A 21,865-nucleotide genomic window follows, 5' to 3' on the forward strand; every position below is an offset into this window, starting at 1 on the left:
GGACCACAACTTATTTTTGTAGTTGAACAACAAAAATAAGTGGTTAAATAGTCAATAAACTGCAAAGGATGAATAAGAAAAAAATGTTAGTTTAGACTAAATACTTCTATATACCATATTATATAGACTTTGTGACAATAATATTAGTTACAATTTATTTCTAACATGGAGTTAATTTTTAACTTGCACTATCAAATGGTGCAATAGAACCATACAGAAGCATCATCTGCAGAAGCTTTATGAAGAGAGAAAGAAGCTTTTACCATTATCAGTAAACTACTTATAAATAGCAGATAAAATTAATCATACCACCAGACATCACACCCACTTCTTAACCTTTTAATGCATTAACAACATGCATATTGATGCACAAAAACAATGAAACATGACACATTAGATCCAAAAAAAAAAAAAAAAAAAAAAAAAAAAAACGTGAACCCGGATGAGGAAGCAGGCCATGTATTAGCTTAAGGATTATATGAATTACGTTATTATTATCATTAACTAATTAACTACTTTGATTTTAAGAGATATAATGAGAAACAATACACATTTATACATTTATAAAAACACAGTCTTCTGAAAGATGTTATTCATACCCTGTTGTTTGACATGAATACATATGTATAAGTATCTCAAATGTACATAAAACAACATATGTTACATAGGTCAAACATGGTACAAAGAAATATTCCTACGAATATAAAAAACCTTATGAGTATATGTAAATTACCTCAGAGTCCACAAGTATCATCTCATGACCCAATTCACTGTTTACTTACCCAATTGACCTGTTTGTTAAAAGTTGTGCTTGAAAATACACTTGGGACAACCCATTTGCACTCAATATCTTGACCGACCCATTTGACCGAAACTACCTTTTATTAACCCATTTGACCTGTTTATAAAGATTTGGACTTTAATATACACTTGGGACAACCCATTTGACCCAATCCATTTTTGACCAACCTATTTGACATGTATATGAACAAACGAAGGCAATAAATATAGTTAAACAAAAAATCAGGTATAATACAATTTATGAGCGGGTACATCTTTTGACATGGTGATAAAGCCTTATTAACGTTGTGCATACTCTCTAAAGAATAGCCCGCACCTTTGTAAATAAATCACATAAACAAATTAATTTTCAAAAACATATATACAAACCAACAAAAGTACAATATATAAGCCAAGTAAACTGAAATTTTGACAGAAGTTGTATATTTAAACTCACATTTTTTGCAGTTGCACTAAACTCTTCTCTGTTGGCTTTTTTTGCTTTATTCCTTTAAATCTCCTGTCAAAATTATCAAATGCATTGATATGGATTTCGAGATGATAATAATAATAATAGAGTAATTTGATCATCATCATGCATAAACAAGCAAACAGATAAACTTTCCTATTCACACTTTTTTACCACACAGCCTATTGGTGTATATAAACACAAATCAAGTCAACAATTTACCTCAGCTTCCGAAAACACAGCTTTTGACGTTTCATCTTTCTGCAAACAAATAACCGTATAAGCTTCCAAAGATCTTATTACATCAAGCTAAGTAATTAAACACCGATCGCTAGTTTAACACCATTAGTTCTCACATGACCGTTTAATAGCTATTTAACTGTTACCTTTGGCTTATTTTCATTCACCAATATGACCGGTGATGCATAGAGCTTTCTCACATCCTCGAGACGAACGAATGCATTGCATTGAGGACACTAAAACAATTAAAGTAATAAAGTTACAAAGTGCTAACTGCATCCACACAGATCAATCAATAACTAACATAGCTGACTTAAAAAATCACCTTAGCATGATGGTTAGCGCGTAACTGAATCCACTTCTTGATGCATGATAGACCGAATAAGTGTCCGCAAGGAAGAGATCTGCCCAAAAAAAGAAAAAAAAATCACAAATGACAGCTAAATATAGTATAAGTTTCAAACCCTAAATTGTTAGATTATCTTCATCCGAATTTTTTTTTAATCACACAAATATATTAATAGAATATATTTATTAAATTGAAATGTCCTATACAAACTTGATCGACACACATAAAGGTACTGGAATATATTTTTCCCAATTCCCGATTGACAAATTATGCAACTTAAAAAAAAAAAAAAAAAAAAAAAAAAAAAAAAAAAAACTTAACGATTTTAATTGAGTGTAAAAACTATATCAAGACATTAAATTCGCTAAAATACCTAGTGTAACACGATGATGACGGCGATGATTGTCGGACCGAACGAACGCGACGATGATGTTAGCAATTTCTGATTGTTTGCTTCTTGAAATCCATTTCCGATTCTTTGCTTCTATCAATCGATTAGGGCTTGGAATCGACTTCCGATTGTTTGATTGTTGATTACAACATATTGAGTTCGATTGATAAGAGAAGAGGAAAATATGGCTGAAGAATTGTGCGTGACTCTCTGCAGATGAATTGAGAAGAAAAAAAAAACCCTAATTTACCTTCAAAATCCCGTCCGTTTTTTTATTTGAGGGTTAATTTAGTCTGATTAATTGCTAATCCAAGGTAAATCACGTGATTAAGGGAGGGATTTTAAATGGATGGCTATGATTAGAGATGGTTAAAAGATTGGATAGCTAGGATTTAAAGTTGATGGGATTTGTCACTCAATTGTGTGTTTACTTTAATATATAGAGAGATTGAAAATAGATTTCTATCAAATGTAGATTATGATAGATTGATTGAAGTTTTTGCATCAAAAAATGCACGTAGACATTATTTTAGGTTATTTGTAGTTCCGAACATGTGTATTTGAATTGTGTTTGTTAAATAAAAATCGGCGTGGGGATGAGCCGCCTAACTTGACTAGGTTCCAAACCCCTAAATATTTGTGTTGTCCTATTAATATATTTTGGGGGGGTCGGGGGCATATTTTTGAGATGTTCGCACTGGGCATCCAAATTCTGAGGATCGGCCCTGATGTTGATTGCTTAAGTGTATATGAAGTGTATATGACGAATGCCTCAAATATAACATCATCCAAATATTTTTTCCTGTAAAATAAATTTCATTTCAACCATTTTACAAAAATTTTCCGTGAAAATATCGATTAAAAAATCAAACTAATCTACGTTTAAGTTTTAACACATGCTTTTCTTTATCACTGTTAGTATTTAGTTTTTAAATTTTAGATAAGATGTCATTTGTATTCTCTTCAGATTTTTGGTGTCTTAACGCGACAACATTGTAACCTCTTCTAGGTGCATTTTATATACTAGACATCGTAAGAATAACAAGTAAAACAATAGCATTATTCTATGACCACGTAAGTGAAATAGCTGACTTCGTGTAAGATAAAATTACAAGGTGTAAAATGTGCCCCGTTGACATAGTGGACGGCATATATTCTCTATAGTCACGAGAGCATCAAAAAGAACATGGCACGATATTTGTCCATATGATACGTGAGGGTGACATGTGACATTGTGGCTCAATAATAGCTTCATACAAAAGGCCCACCCAAATAGTACTAAAATTTGTTACTTGGGCCCTTTGAATTAATGTGGGCTTTTTCATTCAGTATTGTCTTTTCTTTTCCTCATTGGTCAATTTAATGATTGTGATATAAAGTTGTAAAAACTAATTATTGTTTTTATTATACCAGTTTGATGTATTTACCTTGTATACATTAGCCGTTGATGTGATGTAGCTGGCTAGTTGCGATATTAGAAATTAGACCTTCATTTACAAATACACAGAGGCCTCTCGAAGTGTGTAGCCAAACAGAGTCCTACATTTTAAGCGGCCTAAAATTTTACAAATCCAGTATAATACCATACATTCTTTTATATATTTTTCATAATCAAATAAAGAGAATTCATTTATCATACAATTTAATTGCACATTTCTTTTAGTCTATTGATAATTTTTAGTACTACATATATTTTATTAAGTATTATAAATTTAACGTTTATAATGATCTATTTTTTTAGGTTTTGTAGACGGTCTAGTGAGACGGTCCTCCTCAAATATACAACAATATTTAAAATTAATTAACTAATCAAAGTTAATTTAATTAGATTACACGACTACACACTTAATTAGTTTTATGTTAACTACTCACTACCATGAAGAGTCGTAAAAATTTTTGGAGGTCGGTGAAAACAAAGAAGCATTATTGTTATTATTATTTAACTTAATTTATTAATCGTACTACATGCTGGCCAAATATCTATGAAACGTGATTTTTTTTTTTTTTTTTAGGAAAACAGGTAATACTTGTTTTTACCTAATGAATAGTTTGACATTTCTTGAGTAAAATCTAGAGTAATATCTAAACAGGAAGGTATTTTTTTTTTTTTTGTCTTTTTAATTTAATTTTTATTTTTATTTTCTAAAAAAGAAAGAAACAAAAGATAAGAATTAAATAATTGGGAATTAAAATTGAAGTAGAGTGCATAATTGACATGGAGAGACCCACTCTTTTTTCCAAGATGCAATGCATCTATCACATTTATCTACCTAATCTTATTCCAATTAAACGCAGCGTATTAATTATCTTATCATAGTGTTCTTTCAATTTACACGATAATATTGATGATATCGATTTTGATGACGCAAATCAAAAAATATTCATTGATGATCAAGTCGGAAAGTTTGGTGAGTGTTTTTCGATCCAGGGGTTAGACCCGAGGAACAAACCGGTTGAGAAAGGCTTTTTTAGGATTTGGAAGGTCAGGATATTATTGCTCATCAAATATTTTGACTTATAAGATTGTTAACTGTAACGGAAAAAGAATTGATCGGGAAACCATTAACAGGAAGATGAAGAAAGTGGTCCCTTAATGCACCCAGTTTTGTTCACTTTTGGGATACTCGAAGGCATAAAGGTAAGAGCTAGAAGGATGTGAGAATAGGATAGTCGGACAAGGAATCCAACCTCTTTCTTTTTTGGTTTAGTTGGTTCGTATGAATAGATTATGGTTTAGGCTTTTGTTAATTTGTCATGTTGTTATGTTTGTTGCATAATTTGAAGTTTAGTGATCGATATTTAGAGTTTGTTCTTTTCACACTTTTTAGATTCGAGCATCTATTTATTGTTTTGTATCTTTCGGCTGAGAGCGTTTTCTTTGGGAAAACGTTTTCGTTGATATTCAAGTTTGCGTTTTTTAACCCAAAAAAAAAATAAAAAAATCATACAACATTAAAAAGCAAAACATATGCCTATATTGATTCATTTTATATTTTGGCTCAATCATTAATAGTTTGTCGAAATTAACTTCGTATCGTATCTATCTGAGTTCTGAACAATTAAAGATTACAAACTTCCTTCAATATAACTTAACTTCGTTGGACTCGTTGATAGGGATGGCATCGGGTCGAGTTTGAGTCCGGTTTAGTTAATCCTGGACCCGAACCCGATTAATAAACCCCACCCCAAATCCGGCCCGAAACTCGACGGGTCTCCATTTACTTACATACTATCGGGTTTCGAGTTTCCCCACGAGTAAACGGATATACCCGATTAGTCATTCTGTATCTATTTTTCAATAAGTTACCAAATCAAAATATCGAAAATTACTTAACTACTTCATGTTTAAAGTATTATAAAATATCACATACAAAAAGTTGATTGAAAAGTTTCTAAAATACTCAAATACACATACTATATAAAATATCACATCTCGAAAAAGTTGTTGTATATGATTATATTGAATAAAATTATACTCGTTTTCAATACAAATAAGAGAAATCTTTCATACATTAACAATATAATACTAACACTAAAATTTACATTAAATTAAATTTATTATTAAATTTCCACGGGCAGGTATACGGACGGGTATGCGGGTCGGGTATACGGGTCGGGTAAATGAGTTTGTATCCATAACCATACCCGAACCCGGATTTTTTTTTTTGTAACCATCCCCATACCCGGTCCATGACCCGACGGACTCGGGTCAGACCCGGCTCAATTATAACGAGTTTCGGGTTTCCCCATCGGGTACGGGTCATTTTGCCATCCCTACTCGTTGAGGATTTTTTTTTTTTTTTTTTTTTTTTTTTCACTTGTTTGACGAAGCAGATTTTAAGGATTGACATTCTATTTGTAAAAATCTTCAATTCTTATATGAATAGAGTCCGGTTTAACTATTAAACTGTATACTGTATGTATTTTTGATAGCACAATATAAGGATAAAATAAATAAAATGATTAATTATAAGTAGTGACAATATCACATGTAAACATTAATTAGTATGGCTTGGCAACTCCCAACCAATCATTAACTAGTTACCAACATAGCTAACTGATAAAAATATGATAAGGTTAATATTCGAATTTTCAATGATAGAGTTGCCAAAACAAATATTTAAGACCCCACCCAAACTTGTTTGCAGTTAAATTAGTTGAACATATGCTTCTAACACAAAAGACATCGGATATAAAATACCTATAGAAATGGAAATAAAAATTAAAATTATACTCCTTACATTTCAATTCTATTGTTCACTATTCACTTTCAAAATGTCCCAAATTAAACATTGACTTTCATAACATAAATCAATAATGTGATAAATTTATCTTGTGCTCATACTTTATACATGTAAGATAAAAAATGAATAAGTAAAAAACATGGGGTAAAACTGGAAAATAAATAGAAAGTACATGTGAACACTCTTTTTCTTACACAACGTATTTTTTGTCAAGGAACAATAGATTTGGAAAAGAGAGAGCAATAATTGGGCAAAGCAAACCCATAGTCATAAAATGGGTCAAATGGGTTTAAAACCCGTTGGGTCTTAGAAAAATATAAAAAAAATGAGTTAGTTGGGTCAATATACATCAACGGGTCCAATTGGTCTTGTAAATGGGTCCAACGAGTCTAGTTGTAAAGTTTTCAGTTTTTAGTTTTCTCAGTTTAGTTTCGGGTTTCTGTTTTTCAACAGTTTTGCATTGAGTCTTTAGTTTCGCGTTTCAGTTTTCAATTTTGTGTTTCAGTTTTCAATTTCTCGTTTCAATATCCACTTCCATGTTTCGCGTTTCAGTATGTTGTTTTCAGTTTCGCGTTTCGGTTTACAGTTACGAGCTTCAAGTTTTTGTTTTCAATTTCGCGTTCGAATTTTTTGTTTTGCTTTTGAATTTCAAATTCGCGTTTCAGTTTGTGAAACGAAAATACTGAATAGTGAAACACAAAATGTGATACCTGATACGACAACATGATACTGAAACCCGAAATACAAAATTAAAACTTAAACTCGAAAAAGAAAACTGAAAGAAAAAAGAAAACCGAAACGCGAATCTGAATTTAAACATGAATCTGAAACTGAATCACAAACTGACTGGAATACGAGATTGAATCATAAACGTGAAACTCTAAACAAAAACTGGAATCTAAAAACTAAAGTGCAAATATGAAAATTGAAACGCAAAATTCGAAAACTGAAACACGTTCCATAAGAAAACGCGAAGTTGAATGTTGAAACACGTGTCACTAAACTTCGAGAAACGGGCCTCGACTCGTCCAAACCCATTTAGACCCGACCCGTTGACCCGTCTAAAAATTCAGACACGTTCGGCCATCACCCGTTTTGACCCAAATTCGTTCGGATCTAGACATAACCCGACCCAGCGTATTTTTTTCCGAACGTTTAGAGATCGTTTGAGTCGGTTATTTGGGCTCAACAGGCTAAGCATTTTGGGCTAATTATTAAGCCAAATTCAAACTCTATGAATACATTAAAAATTACAAGATTCTCTTAGACTTCCAAAATGATTTCAAACCCCGTAACATTTATTCAAACCCATAACTTTCAAAAATGACTTCAAACTTTCAAGTTCTTCTTGAACTTTCAAAATCATTTTGGCCTAATGATTTCAAAATGACATTAGCTTTTGGACTTGTGTTTTCTCCATATCATTTATTTATATGGAGAAAACTATGTTTGACGCACATGTATAATTTATGTATCTAATTTCTTAATTCAGTGCACAGTTTTTCAAGGTAAAAATACTTCCATTTTTGGTTTCTTGTTTTCATACTTAACATGTGACCTGCAGCGTTACCACTTACCAGGTTGCAGGTTGAAGAAACTAAGCTACATATCAAGGTTATAAGCTTCAAGAAAATAAAATGTCGATGAAATCATTCATATGCTAAATCAACCAAAACAAGTTCTCATTAAATCCCAATTCAATCACATTCACAATGTATGCAACCAATCTACATCAATCACTAGTATAATAACTTATCCTGTTATCAGTTAACCACCATGTTAAACCGGACGAAAGCAAGAAACACCTTTAGCATAAAATACTACACACTTCGCATTTTATAGTCCTCACTTGCCAATATTCCATCGGCGTTCTTTATCCATACAGTTTTGTTGCTTCATTCGTCTCCCATTACCAATCACTCTATGAGCCATACGCCCTCGACTCCCAATCGAAACTCGAATCCGTTCAACCGCTACGTTCAAACCACCCACTCTTCGTACCTGTTGTAACTGCATAGGTGACTTCATTTGGTTCTTCTTCTGAATACTTCGTCTCAACGCACTCAACAATCGCTTTTCACCACCGTTGCTTCTTTTAGGACTATCCGTTACCACAACCTCCATATCACAACACTCCGACCCGCCCATATTATCACCATCACTTTCAATCGACGGCAACGGTGGAACAAACTTGGTCAAAACTGGTGCAGTACTAGTCGGTAACGGGATCAACGAGTTTCTTCTCGGTATAACCGATCTCACTGGAAGCCTCTGTGTTGTCGTGCAAATCGAGGCCCGACCCGTTCGTTTCGGCATCATGATCCGCTCCGGTAAACACGGGTTGTTTTCCTTTTCCTTTTCATGTTCTGTTTCCGTATAGTCGTCAAGATTGACCAAGTCTCTTGCTGGTGGATGTGGTGCGGGTAGTTTGTAACCGTTCTTCTCAACAAGCGGCGGTTGAATAACGTTCGATTGGTTAAGTTTGCTTTCTTCGATGATTCTTTGAGTGTTTAACGGTTTAGATACGAGTGGAGGTCTCGAAAATTCATCTTGTCGCATTTGTTGTTCTGCGATCTTTGTGTCAACGTGTTGACGCGCGAGTTTTCTCTCTACTAAAAGCTGAGATTCCAACTCTTTAACCTTAAAGTTGAAAACTTTAATCAATTTATGAACTTTATGCAGATTCATAGTTACACTAAAGTTCTTACTATAATAAAAATATCACCTTTTCTTGCAAAGTCTTGTTCTTGAACTCTTTTTCTTTTAATTTCGTGTCTAAACCATGAACATGATCCTCCATTTTCTTGATTTGTAGATCTTTGTTCTTCATCTCTTGCTTGTACTTCTCGGTCTACAATACCATATGCGGATTAAGTTTGTTTTCTAAAAGTATGCATGAATAAAAAAACAAGGTATATTAATTACCATTTGTTTGTATTTCAATAATTCGGAGCTTTCGATTTGTTTCTTTGCAGGACCCAACTCTATTCCTCTAACTCTGCTTGCAAAGTTTAAAGAACAAAGTGATTCGCTTAAATCGTTCTCACTGGGACTAATCTGCACTAACATTAGTGTCTTCGAGTCTCCACCTACAGAAAACATTAACAACATTTGTATGTATTGCTCATTATATCATCATATCATATCATATCATATCATATCATATCATATCATATCAAGTTTAAAAATAGAAACTTTTATTGTACCTAGAGAATCTTGAAGCAAATGAGTGAGCTTTGAGTTTCTGAAAAAAAAAGCAAAAAAATTTTCGATTAAAAATAGTCTAAATAGAGCTTGCAGCCTTAAAAATAGGCTGAAAATTTCAAGTACCTAAAGGGAATATGTGGACTCTTAGTTGCTAAAGCCGAAATAACATCTCCAAGTGCGGAAAGCGATCGATTAATATTTTGTGTTTCTTTGAGTCGTTCTCCTTGTACTTCAGTTTTCACAACCCTTTCGCTTCCCGCTAAATCAACGAGCCACAACTTGCTCCTTGTGCATTCTCCATTCACCAAATTCTCCCCTTTAACCATCACACAATGCATACTGCATACAAATCCAACAAAATTCAACACAGGGTGGGTCCCGAAAACTAGGCAGGTTGGAAAATGGGTCAATATGACTGGTTCAGGCCAAAATGGGTCAGTTGGGCTTTGTTGACCCGGAATTATTTTTGCCCAAATTCTTTTATGAAAATATTCAACATGTCAAATATGAGCACACAAACTAGATTACAACAATGTAAAACTATTTCTCAAGAAATATATACATCTATGCATTAAAATTACAATTTCAATTTGGGGGACTTCGAGCCGTCTACCTTTCAAACTATGTTCTTTTTACATTTTTATTATTCGGATAACCCATTTGAGCCATTAGAAATAAATATATAGAACAAGAAACAATCTGAGTTCATGAAGATATAAGGGTCAAGAGAACAAGAAACAAGGCTCACCAATGAGATCGGCTACTGTGCTCATTAGCGTTGGTGGACCCCACTGCTCTTGAATTACTCCCGGTTTTCAAAACCTCCCAAACCTCACCCATGTTGCTCACTTGCGCCTCAACCAGTCCCGGAACATGGTGCAACCCTTCACCAACTTGTCTTATTTCAAGCCTGCACAAAAAACAATTTTATTTAGAACAAAAACACAAAAACAAATTTATAAAAACTTAAGTGTACGAATATTAATTAATCTACCTTTTTGCAGCAACTCCTGGTTGTGAACTTGGAAGGAGTAAATCGCGTATTTGTTCATTGTAAACTTCCAAAACACTGACACATATTTCATACCGAACTTGGTTCTTACGCTCATCGATCACGTGAAACAACTCTTCGAGCGTCCGGAAATTAACTCCTCGGTTTTCTTCCGTGCCCTCCATTGTAAATGTTTTTCCAGTCCCAGTTTGTCCGTATGCAAATATGCATACGTTGTATCCATCAAGAACCGAGGTTGCAAATGCGGATGTGTCCTCAAAAACATCAACTATAACAGTTCGTGTTAATAAATATCAAATTATCAGATATCAAGTATAGAAACAAGTACTTATTAGTTTTGTCAGATGTGAGTTACCTTGAGTTGCTTGGGGACTAAAAACAGAATCGAATTTGAAATTTTTCTTAAATGCTACATTTGATTTAACTCTAAGCTCTCCATCTTTTGAAGCTTCAAAATCAAATGCCATTGAAGCTCCTTCTGCAATTTCTTCCGAGTTCAATGGTCTACATCGACAGAATACCCTAATATTTCCTACAATACAATAATCATCATTAGTTATTAGTTAAAAGGTTATCATTATCATAAAATGCAGAGTGTTTTAAAACTAAAATGCAAAGTTTAACCTTTTAACTCTTGGATCTTATTGTAAAGTTCTTTCCTTTCTTTCGCTCCTTCATTGAATCTGATCTTAAGATCTTCATGTTGTTTAACTTGTTCATCAACTATCAAACGATAAAACACTTAAATCTTTATTTAAACGTAACCTAATAATGTGTAGAATTTAAAGTAAAAGAGTGTAGAATTTACTTTTTGATTGAATTATGCAACTAATGTCATTCATATCAGCAGTATGTTTCTTGTAAGCCTCAGCCTCTTCCAATAGCTTGATCTGATCCATTTTCATTATCTGTTCCCAAAATAACATCAAGAATATGATTCCATAAGATAACTTACATCTACTAAACACTTAAATAAAATATCATGCTACCTTTAGTTTTCTTGAAATGTCTCGTAGAGATGAAAACCATTTACTCTTTTCCTTCACTTGACCCTCGACTGCAAAAGCTGTTAAAACAACAAAGTAAGACGTTGTTCTACGAAAATACCGAATGCTTATCAAGCAAACGTTAGTACCTAGTGATCCAACATGCATCGATTTTCTCATTAACTCGTTTTGAAGTTCTCTTAAAGACTCTAAAGCTTCTTCACATTCTTTAGTCTTGCATTCATTTTCCCTTTTCATCAACTCCAATTCTCTCTTCACTTTCATTAGCTCGTCGCACTCTACATCATCATCCTGAATAAAATCATATCAAATAGTTAAATAAACCAAATTAACAAAATACAATAATTTTAACGGATTATATGATTGTGAAAAGATCGTTACTTGACAAGGTGGCAATGGAACAAGCTCAAATGAAGCCTCAGAACTACCACGTTCATCGTTTGAAATTACTAGAGTGCCATTGCAATCGTTCATATTGGATCCCTCAGTAATACCGTTTTCAAAAGAGAGCTCGAGGGAAGACCGTTTTAATAATTTGGGCGAATCTTCATAAGTCCGGATAGGGATATCAGGTGATCCGGGGCATAAAACTAAATCAGGTGAAGTTAAAGTAAACCCAACCTTCGGATTACCTACAAATCAAGAAAATTTAAAATATAAATAACCAAAAAATTTCTAATTTGAGAATCAAGATAGCATAAATTAGTAAAGCTTGAAAATTTAGAAGTAAAAGTTGGAAATAATTTAACCTTTCTTCACATTATCAGCATGATCATCAGTATCTTCTTTTAGCCCAATTTTTTTGGAGCTTAAATTCCCGGATGAAATTTCTATTTCAATACACAAAAACCCTAATTACCTAGTGATCAAATTCATAAATCTTGAAAATTCATATAGCAAAGGAAAATTATAAACCTTTATTCATGTTTTCATCAATGAAGTGTTCAGTACTAATGTCATCCGAGCTTGAATTTTTCCAGGAAATTTCTAATTCAACAAAATAAAAACCCTAATTATCACAAATTCTTTTCTTAATTTAGCCCTTTTCCAAAATCCAAAGGAAACTGAGTAACAATTAGTCCTCAAATAGTCAAATTCTTACCATCTAAAACATCATTCCCAATTGGATCCATACAATCGTTATCCCTATTTGCTTCCGGGCATCGATTTCGCAAAGAAACATCTAGTTCGACAACCCAATTCAATTAAAAAAAGAACATTTCAAGATTTAAGAAACCCAACACAAAAATTGAATCTTTATACAGATTCTCACCTTCAATCTTGTTATAACACATATCATCATCATTATCAGCCATTACAGGAGTCTGAAAGCTAACAACAGGTGCTGCAGATCACAAGTAAACTACAATTAGTACAAAATCACACAAAACCTTAATCAATAAATACGACAAAAATGAACAATCACATACAGTGAGATCGAATTGGGGGTTTTTGTTGGTGTTGCTGTCTTTGTACATCAGTGATTAAAAGTGGGTCAAAACGGTTATCTTCCATTTGACCAAAAGTGGGAAGATTTATTTAAAATCTTGAATCAAAAAGGGTTTTTGAATTTATATGTATTTTTATTTTTATTGATAAAAGAAAAAGTTGAATGCTTTTTGGTTTTTGCTCGATCTTTTTGTGTGGGTTGTGAGTGTGTGTTTGAGATGCGATGATTTCGTTTGATGATGATTTCACTTTCTGCCGTTATGGGTGAGATGCAGAAGACCGTTGGGTATTTGAATTTTAAAGTTTTCAACCCGGGTTTGATTTATTCATAAGCTGGACCTTTCGGCCCAAATTGATTGATACATTTTTTTTATTTATTTGAAACCGAACTAACCAACTTATATCGGTTATCGGTTATATAAAAAAAACATGACATGAATGGTGCAAAAAAGAAAAAAAACCTAAAACAATGTTGAGAGAGGTTAATTTTATATATTTTCACAATCACATATACTCGGTATTACCCACATATTACCCACATACTAATAACAGTCGAAATCTATGCCCTCCCATTGGTCCACGTCTGTCTTTTTTTACTGCTCACGATTTGCACCCTCTTCGAGCCTTCCCATTGGTCCACGTGTGCAGGTTTTTAGTGTTGAACGGTCCAACCCGACCGGAGGGGTAGTGCTGAGCGGTCCGAGTGGAAAATATGATTTAAAAAACAGAAAACGAGGGGTTGCTTCAACATGTCTACAAGCAGGTATTGTTGGGCCATACTCTCCATACCTTGGACACCCCGGCTTTAATGAGTAGCATGCTTCTTTGTCTACAACTCTATTTTCTTCTCCAATTCCAACTCTGATTCCAGTTTTTCTATCGCAAGCCAAGCTCCATTTTCTCTCTTCGGTTTACCAGGACAGGTATTTGGTATTCTATTTCATGTTGATAAGTTCAATTTGTATGATTCGAATGCGTATGGTTTACAACCTCGTCAACTTGCTATGTTATGTTAATTTTTTTTAACGTTTTAACTCCCATTGATCCTTTTTTTGGTGATTATGTTTGTGTTTTTTTAACATCCATCACATGATTTACAACGTGTTCAACTTGCTATGTTTATGTTCATTTTTTTTACCCATTTAGAATTATGGTGTGTGAAATAGTTTGTTGTACTTAACTCCCATTGATTCTGTTTTTGGTGATCATGTTTATGTTTTTTTAACTTCCATTGCATAAATTATGAAAGACATCAATTAAAAATAGCACCATTATATTGTATGATCTTCCACTTGCTATGTTGATGTTATTTTTTTTTTAACCTTTTTACTCCCATTGATCCTGTTTTGGGTGATCATGTTTGTGCTTTTTTAACTTCCGTTGCAGAAATCCTAACCTGTTTAACTTCCATTGCAGAAACCCTGAACAACATCATTTGAAAAAGGCACCATTATGTGCAAATTAGTCTGAATAGTTAACAATTATGGTGTGTGAAATAGTTTGTTGTACTTAACTCCCATTGATCCTGTTTTTGGTGATCATGTTTGTGTTTTTTTAACTTCCACTGCATAAATTCTGAACAACATGAATTAAAAATAGCAGCATTATATTGTATGATTCGAATGCACATGGTTTACAACCTCTTCAACTTGCTATGTTTATGTTAATCTTTTTTAACCTTTTCACTCCTATTGATCCTGTTTTTGGTAATCATGTTTGTTTTTCTTAACTTCCATTGCAGAAATCCTAATCTGTTTAACTTCCATTGCAGAAACCCTGAACAACATCAATTAAAAAAGGCACCATTATGTGCAAATTAGTTTGAATAGTTAACATAAATTTGTTATTTAGTTAATATAAAATTGTTATTTAACCCTTCCTGCACTTTAGTTTGCCCACAACATATATAGGATTTATTAATACATATTAACATTTTTTAAAATGATTGTCTTAAATTCAGGCTCGTGCATTTGCAGATCATCATTCCAGGTAATTTCTTTGTTTTTTTTTGTTATTAAATATGTTGTTACCTTGGTCTACGTTGTTCCTTCGATAGTATGTGCTGCCGTTCGTTGATGCAATGCTTCGTCTCTATAGTGCTGTTAATTTTTTTTTGTCTTCATAATTGTGTTGCTGATTATAATGGTGAGAGCTGCGCGAAAAAGAAAAAAAAGGGATGAGAAAACAGCTGCAACCGATGATGTAGTCTCTGTACACCAATCGACAAGACGGGCATTCCTGCGCAGGCGTAATTTGGAAGCATCGTCCTCGGCAACTTATGAAACTACTTTAGGTATGTTTGGGAGTGTTATAAATTTGGATTCTCTTTTTTAATGTTACTGTTGCCTGTTTGTAGATCTTATTTGTAAATTTGTAAATTTGTAAATTCCTTTTTTTTTACCAGACGTCAATGACTCCGGGCACGCCCCGCAGTTAGCTGCTCCATTACTTCAGCATGGAGTTACACCCATATATAGTTTGTCTGCGCCTTTCGATTCTTCAGGTAATGTATGTTCCTGAATGTATTCATTGGTATTTTTTGGTGTATCTCTGAAAGGTCTTTAACAAGTACTTTTGTTCATTTTTTTCCAACATTGTTGTATCTTTGCTATTCTTGCCCTGTTGTTTCTTCCTTTTTTTTGGTATCTTTAACGCCGTATTGCAGTCGTTGTATTTGTTGCCTTAATTGATTTTCCCATTTTTTCAGCTTTCTCTCTTCTGTATTGTGATTGCGGTGATTGCACATACGTCTGTAGCCATTGTGGGGCCCTGTTTTGGCGTGACGAACGTATAAAAAAAAACTTCAAGGACAAAAAAGTCCACTATCACTGTTGCTGTGAAAATGGTCGAGTACGGTTACCGGTTTATGAAGAACCTCTCGGCGCTTTGAAGGAACTTTTAGAAACGCGAGGTTTCATGGATAACGTCCGTGCTTACAATCAGATGTTCAGTATGACCTCTTTCGGCGCGCGCATTAATGAGACCATTAATGACGGCCGGTCTCCGTATGTTTTCAAAGTTTCGGGGCAGATTTACCACTGGATTGGTTCCCTATGCCCTCAACCGGAGACACGTCCATGATTCCTGCAGCTTTACATCTACGATACAGACGCTGAAGTTGAAAACAAAATGTCCCATTTTGGTGGTGGGAATTCAGATCGCATCTGTGAAGATATTGTTCGCAGGCTTATTGTGTTGCTCGATTCGCACAACGAACTTGTAAGGCTGTTCCGGACAGCCAGAGATAAATGTAATGCTGCTGAGATACCAACTTTCAAGATTCGATTGTTCAGTGTCGCCGAATCAAAGCAACGTAGCCTTCCTACTTCTGATGCAATAGGGGCTATTGTCTTTGATACTGGTCCGCAGGCACTTTCAGATTATGAAAAATAATCCACCCACGGTCTGAGTACCCAAAGTGAGTTAACAAAATTCATCCGTCGTATATGTCGCTACAATTCCCATTGATGTTCTTTTTTGGCAAACCAGGCTTCCATACTGATTTAAAGTTGATTGACACTCCAGGTTCCACTGGTGGCCGGGTTAGAAAAATGACGATGAATATGTTCTATTGCTACCAGCTTCATGATAGGCTAAATTCTTACAGCCTCATGATGAGGTTCGGGCGACTCTTTCAGCAGTACGTTGTCACGGTGTATTGCAGTATTGAATTAGATCGGATGGATTACATTAGGAAGAAACAGAAAGACATCAGGAAAGATTACCTCCCGGGTTTGTACGACGCCATCAGCAGGGGTGATCAGACCGGTTCAGATGTGGGCAGTAGAACTATCCTCCCAGCTTCTTTCACCGGCGGTCCCCGTTATATGTACAGTCACTATCTTGATGCCCTAGTGATTTGTCGTGTTTTTGGGAATCCGTAATTCTTTGTCACTTTTACTTGCAATGTTAAGTGGCCAGAAATAGCTCGGTATCTGTAGCCTTTTCCTCTGCTTACTGCATCAGACTGTGCTGATATTGTCGCGAGAGTTTTTCGCTTCAAAGTCAAACAATTTGTTGCTTTTTTAAAAGACGGGAAACCACTGGGTGACTTTAGAGGAGGTAATTCTACAACATGATTTCCACTTACTTTTGTATTGAGTTGACTCTGTTGTTTACATCTTTTTTAATCGATGCTAACGTAATTTTTTCACGGTTTTGCAGTTCTGTATACCATTGAGTTCCAGAAAAGAGGGTTGCCTCATTATCATACATTGGTGTGGTTGTATTCCTCAGCCTCATCACTTATAAGCAAAAGAATAGATGATTACATATCTGCTGAACTTCCTGACCCAAGAACTGACCTCGCTGGTTACGCGGTGGTCTCTGCGACTATGATGCATGGGCCCTGTGGCATTCCCAACTTACGTGCACCGTTCATGGAAGGGCCCACTTGCACAAAAAATTTTCCAAAAAAATACAACGAGAAAACCTTCTTTGATGCTGATGGTCGTGCACACTACCGAAGGCGTAATACTGGTGTGTATACAACGCGGTCCGGGGTCCATCTCGATAACAGATATGTAGTTCCTTACAACAAACTACTTTGTATGACTTTCCAAGCTCATATAAATGTTGAGTGTTGTGGATCAACAACCCTGATCAAATACCTGTTCAAGTACATTTCAAAGGGTACCGACCGCATTACTGCTCGCATATCCAAACCAGTCAGTAGTAACAGTCGTGCAAGGCCACAGGTCTCTCAACCAGTAGATGAAGTTCAGAATTTTATAGATGCCCGGTTCATTTGCCCGCACGAGGCTTCCTGGCGCATTTTTAACTTCCCGATTCATCATCGTGAACCGGCGCTTCAAATCCTGTCTGTCCATTTAGAGAATATGCAGCTTTTGAAGTTCCGTGGCAAGTAATCGCTTCAAGAAATTGTCGAAAACACGAAAAAGAAGAAAACTACTTTGACTGAGTGGCTATGTTATAACGCCTCTTCTTCAGCTGGCAGGTACCTAGCATATTTGGATTTCCCATCTGAATTTGTTTGGTATCAAGCACAGAAAAGCTGGAAACGTAGGGCAAATATTAATAAGTGTTTGATTGGAAGGATGGCATACATACATCCCTCATTCGGAGAGGCTTTTTTCCTAAGAATGCTTTTGTGCCATCAAAGGGGGTGCACAAGCTTTGCAGATATTAGAACCGTGAACCAAGTTGAATACCAGACATACCGTTTTGCTTGCGAGGCCGCAGGCCTTCTTGGTGATGATAAAGAATGGACTATAGCACTGGAGGAAGCATCGGCATCTGCTAATGCTTCTTAGTTACGGTCGCTTTTTGCACACATCCTGGTGTATTCTGAAGTCTCAAATCCGCTTGCTCTTTGGGAAAAGCACTGGGAAATGATGTCTAACGACATACCTTTGCGAGCAGCGACCTCTCTGAAGCTGCCGAAGCTGCACATAAACAGAGATGACCTTCATAATTATATTCTTTATGAGGTTGAAATCCTCCTAAACCAGTGTGGGAAGACACTCAGCGACTTCGCATTACCGTCTCTGCCAGATGACCTTCTACTAGATCTTGTAAACCGTTTGATCATGGAGGAGAGAAACTACGATCATGAATCGTTTAATGAGGAGCTGAGTCATCTAGAATCTAGGATGAATGTGAAGCAGAGAAGAATCTACGAACTGATACATGATTCTTTCTCGAACAACAGGACAGAGCTGTTGTTCGTTTATGGTCATGGTGGCACTGGTAAGACATTTTTATGGAAGGCCATAATCACGTGTCTAAGGGCCAAGGGAAAGATTGTTCTTGTTGTGGCATCTTACGGAATCGCATCTTTGTTACTGCCTTCGGGCATAACTGCTCACTCTCGATTCAAACTCCCTATTGACCTTACCGATGAGTCGATGTGTAACGTAAACAAAAACACACAAATGGCGAAACTACTTGAAAGCACAGATCTTATTGTGTGGGATGAGGCACCGATGAATAATAAGCGATGCTTGTAAGCTCTTAATCGCAGCCTGCGAGACATTCTTGGTAACAAAAACTCACCATTCGGAGGTAAGTCTATGATTCTCGGTGGTGACTTTAAACAAACATTACCCGTTCATAAAAAAAGAAAGAAATCGACTATAGTCCATTCTTGCATTACATCTTCATATTTGTGGCAGGAATTCAAGGTGTTTGTCCTTACTGAAAATATGCGCTTAATGCAGCCAGGGCTGACGCCCTCGGAAAAGGAGAGAAACACTGCTTTCTCTGCCTGGTTATTGGATATTGGGAATGGCGAGATTGGTACACGGGATTTGGAAGACCCGATTAATAGTAGTTGGATACAAATTCCTGACGCCTACTGTGTTCCAGATGATGATAATGGGTTGGCCAATCTAATTTCGTTTATCTACCCCCCAGAAACGTTACAGAATCCAAGTGCTGCAGAGTTATAACAAAAAGCGATTGTTTGCCCGAAAAATGATGCAGCAGACACCATAAATAAGATGGTGGTCGATATGGTTGGTGGTCCTGTTACAATCTACGCAAGTTATGATACTGCTACACCTCAAGGGAATGACGGTGGCGAGTCGGAACTATTATATCCAACAGAATACTTGAACACGCTAAATTACCCTGGCCTGCCACCGCACCTGCTCGAACTAAAAATAGGGGTGCCAGCTATTTTGTTGCGGAATATTAGCGTCGCAGGCGGCCTCTGTAATGGTACCAGGATGATTGTAACTCAACTCCTAACAAAAGCAGTTGAAGCGGAGATTATCACGGGGATAAGGGTTGGTGAAAAAATCTTCTTCCCGAGGATGAACCTCATCCACAAATAACCAACATTACCTTATGTTTTAAAAAGGCAGCAGTTCCCGCTGAAAGTTTCGTATGCAATGACCATAAATAAGAGTCAGGGCCAGTCGCTCAACAAAATAGGCGTTTATATACCTAAACCAATTTTTGGCCACGGACAACTTTATGTTTCACTCTCACGGGCTACATCACTAGACGGTTTGAGAATACTGATTAGACAGCATGAAGGCCAACAGGCAAACGTCACGAAAAATATCGTGTATACAGATTTTCTTTCCACAATAGCTGACTTCGATGCAACTGCGGTTGCCCATACTATCGATTAAAACAACAAATCGACAGGGACATTATGTATTTGGTAAATAGTTTTTTTTAAATATAATATTTTTTTACTTTTGGGTTTGACAGTATGGCACAGATTACAGCGTTAGCACAACTTGCAGCAGGCGATAGAAATAGGACTATCGCTGCAAGAATTTACCGGAAGTGGTTAACTTACAATTTTAACACTCAAGCACCGAATGGGTACTGCTGTATGCTAATCGATGAGATGATATTCTTTCATCAACCCTTTAGACCACTATTTTTTGAGCTTCGTTTAAAAAGTATGACTGACATTTTTATGTATAATCCTGCAGAGCTACCCTATGCTTGTCAACATGCGCTATTCTGACAAGGAATTTTTGGATGAGCTGATGAATTTAAATTCAGTGTATATGATAGGGAATTTCTCTTGCCATGCAACAACTAGGTGGGAGAAGGTTCTGTCAGGGCCAACGACGCTCTCTTTTGATTGGAATACAACTTTTGAGCTTATGCCTGGGGCATTGTTTTCGGAGCACTAATTCCAGTTTGTTGCTTACAATCAGCTCCGTATACGTGTGCCAAACACTACCGTACTTGCTGGTAAGTACAACGTAATAAGAAGTAGGCTTAAAAGAAATTGCATACCAACTAATGTGTTATTGACACAAACAGACTACATTGGTTGCATTGAACGACTTGAAGATCCGATAGTGATGGGAGATGTTATCCGTAATCAAGTTATACGAAGAATGATTGACCACACAAACCTGAAGTAAGTTGCACCTACATTTTACAAAAAACATGCTTAAATTACTTAGTTGGAATTTGTATATACAATTCTAACTGTTATTAATTGTATACCACTTTATTTACATTTAACAATTCTAAACAATGTGGCCTTTGTTCAGCAGAGATACAATTCAACTCACCCTCTGAAATGACCTGGCTATGGATTTTGATGCGGACATGTACGATTCTATGGAAAAACCGATCATCTTAGCGGTCAGTTCGTGTCGCCCAAAGGTCTATCGTGGTATGTATGAAAATCCAAAATCCTTTACATAATTACTAACATATACCATATTTTGCTCATGCTTTTGTAACTGTTCGAGCACTAACTATTACATGGTTTGTGTGATGTAAAGGAGAGGTCCAGCTGAGCGCTTCTCAGGCCACCCACTGTTACTTTAACCCGCGTATACCAGAATTTCTTGATTCAATACATGAGTGAGTGCCTATGCAGGCTTAACTTTATTACTGTTTTTTTAATAACACCGGTGACAATTTCCTACGGTTCCCGCATACAAGCACCGCGATCGATACCTAGCAAGCCCACCTTTGGACATCAATCGGATTAGGCTGACTGACTTGTCAATTGAAAGGTACCGCAACGGGATTCCTATCAGAGAACTGCTAACACACAACCTCAACAACTATCGGGTAGGCATAAGGTTAAGAAATATTTGTGCATCTGTAAATACAATCTGTAAAACATATACGTTGTCCAAAAAAGAATATGTACATACATGAAAACAAACCAACGTTAACTTGTGATGAATTAAAAACACATAAAAAATTCTTTCACATTTGCATGAAGTCATTTTCTATCAGCGCAGACATAGCAACAGGTATTACTA

At 35.7% G+C, this 21,865-nt stretch overlaps 4 protein-coding genes across 4 annotated transcripts; 3 read left to right on the forward strand and 1 right to left on the reverse strand.

Annotated features, from left to right (window-relative positions):
- Window positions 1-8,163: 8,163 nt before the first annotated feature.
- On the reverse strand, window positions 8,164-13,214 carry LOC139842826 (kinesin-like protein KIN-14Q). Its single transcript, XM_071832930.1, has 17 exons — window positions 13,130-13,214; window positions 12,973-13,044; window positions 12,802-12,882; window positions 12,615-12,686; window positions 12,081-12,331; window positions 11,828-11,990; window positions 11,682-11,758; window positions 11,501-11,600; window positions 11,317-11,415; window positions 11,048-11,224; window positions 10,675-10,960; window positions 10,429-10,590; window positions 9,804-10,019; window positions 9,680-9,717; window positions 9,399-9,562; window positions 9,199-9,324; window positions 8,164-9,113 (listed from the first exon to the last, which is right to left on the reverse strand). Exons 1-17 carry the CDS (start codon window positions 13,212-13,214, stop codon window positions 8,319-8,321), a joined length of 2,964 nt encoding a protein of 987 aa, XP_071689031.1. The 3' UTR covers window positions 8,164-8,318.
- A 3,380-nt stretch (window positions 13,215-16,594) lies between these two features.
- Window positions 16,595-18,421, forward strand: LOC139842827 (uncharacterized). Its single transcript, XM_071832931.1, has 4 exons — window positions 16,595-17,002; window positions 17,090-17,210; window positions 17,313-18,012; window positions 18,106-18,421. The coding sequence occupies exons 1-4, from the start codon at window positions 16,595-16,597 to the stop codon at window positions 18,419-18,421; spliced, it is 1,545 nt and encodes a 514-aa protein (XP_071689032.1).
- Window positions 18,422-18,502: 81 nt separating this feature from the next.
- LOC139842828 (uncharacterized) lies at window positions 18,503-19,558 on the forward strand. The gene is made up of 2 exons (XM_071832932.1): window positions 18,503-19,087; window positions 19,283-19,558. Exons 1-2 carry the CDS (start codon window positions 18,503-18,505, stop codon window positions 19,556-19,558), a joined length of 861 nt encoding a protein of 286 aa, XP_071689033.1.
- A 51-nt stretch (window positions 19,559-19,609) lies between these two features.
- On the forward strand, window positions 19,610-20,767 carry LOC139842829 (uncharacterized). The gene is made up of 4 exons (XM_071832933.1): window positions 19,610-19,897; window positions 19,979-20,181; window positions 20,331-20,391; window positions 20,561-20,767. The coding sequence occupies exons 1-4, from the start codon at window positions 19,610-19,612 to the stop codon at window positions 20,765-20,767; spliced, it is 759 nt and encodes a 252-aa protein (XP_071689034.1).
- Window positions 20,768-21,865: the final 1,098 nt, after the last annotated feature.

This window comes from Rutidosis leptorrhynchoides, chromosome 4 (genome assembly GCF_046630445.1).
Source record: "Rutidosis leptorrhynchoides isolate AG116_Rl617_1_P2 chromosome 4, CSIRO_AGI_Rlap_v1, whole genome shotgun sequence".
Lineage (NCBI taxonomy): Eukaryota > Viridiplantae > Streptophyta > Magnoliopsida > Asterales > Asteraceae > Rutidosis > Rutidosis leptorrhynchoides.

Excerpts from the sequence above, each read along its gene's own strand:
- LOC139842826 (XM_071832930.1), bottom strand. The coding sequence starts at position 13,214 with ATGGAAGATAACCGTTTTGACCCACTTTTAATCACTGATGTACAAAGA. Across the intron at positions 10,961-11,047 it reads TAGTCCCCAAGCAACTCAAG|TTGATGTTTTTGAGGACACA; the intron begins GTAACTCACATC and ends GAACTGTTATAG. Across the intron at positions 9,325-9,398 it reads TATTGAAATACAAACAAATG|ACCGAGAAGTACAAGCAAGA; the intron begins GTAATTAATATA and ends ATGGTATTGTAG.
- LOC139842827 (XM_071832931.1), top strand. The coding sequence starts at position 16,595 with ATGTCGCTACAATTCCCATTGATGTTCTTTTTTGGCAAACCAGGCTTC. Across the intron at positions 17,003-17,089 it reads GTCACTATCTTGATGCCCTA|CCTTTTCCTCTGCTTACTGC; the intron begins GTGATTTGTCGT and ends CGGTATCTGTAG. Across the intron at positions 17,211-17,312 it reads ACTGGGTGACTTTAGAGGAG|TTCTGTATACCATTGAGTTC; the intron begins GTAATTCTACAA and ends ACGGTTTTGCAG.
- LOC139842828 (XM_071832932.1), top strand. The coding sequence starts at position 18,503 with ATGTCTAACGACATACCTTTGCGAGCAGCGACCTCTCTGAAGCTGCCG. Across the intron at positions 19,088-19,282 it reads ATCTTATTGTGTGGGATGAG|GAATTCAAGGTGTTTGTCCT; the intron begins GCACCGATGAAT and ends TATTTGTGGCAG.
- LOC139842829 (XM_071832933.1), top strand. The coding sequence starts at position 19,610 with ATGGTGGTCGATATGGTTGGTGGTCCTGTTACAATCTACGCAAGTTAT. Across the intron at positions 20,182-20,330 it reads AACGTCACGAAAAATATCGT|TATGGCACAGATTACAGCGT; the intron begins GTATACAGATTT and ends TGGGTTTGACAG. Across the intron at positions 20,392-20,560 it reads ATAGAAATAGGACTATCGCT|AGCTACCCTATGCTTGTCAA; the intron begins GCAAGAATTTAC and ends ATAATCCTGCAG.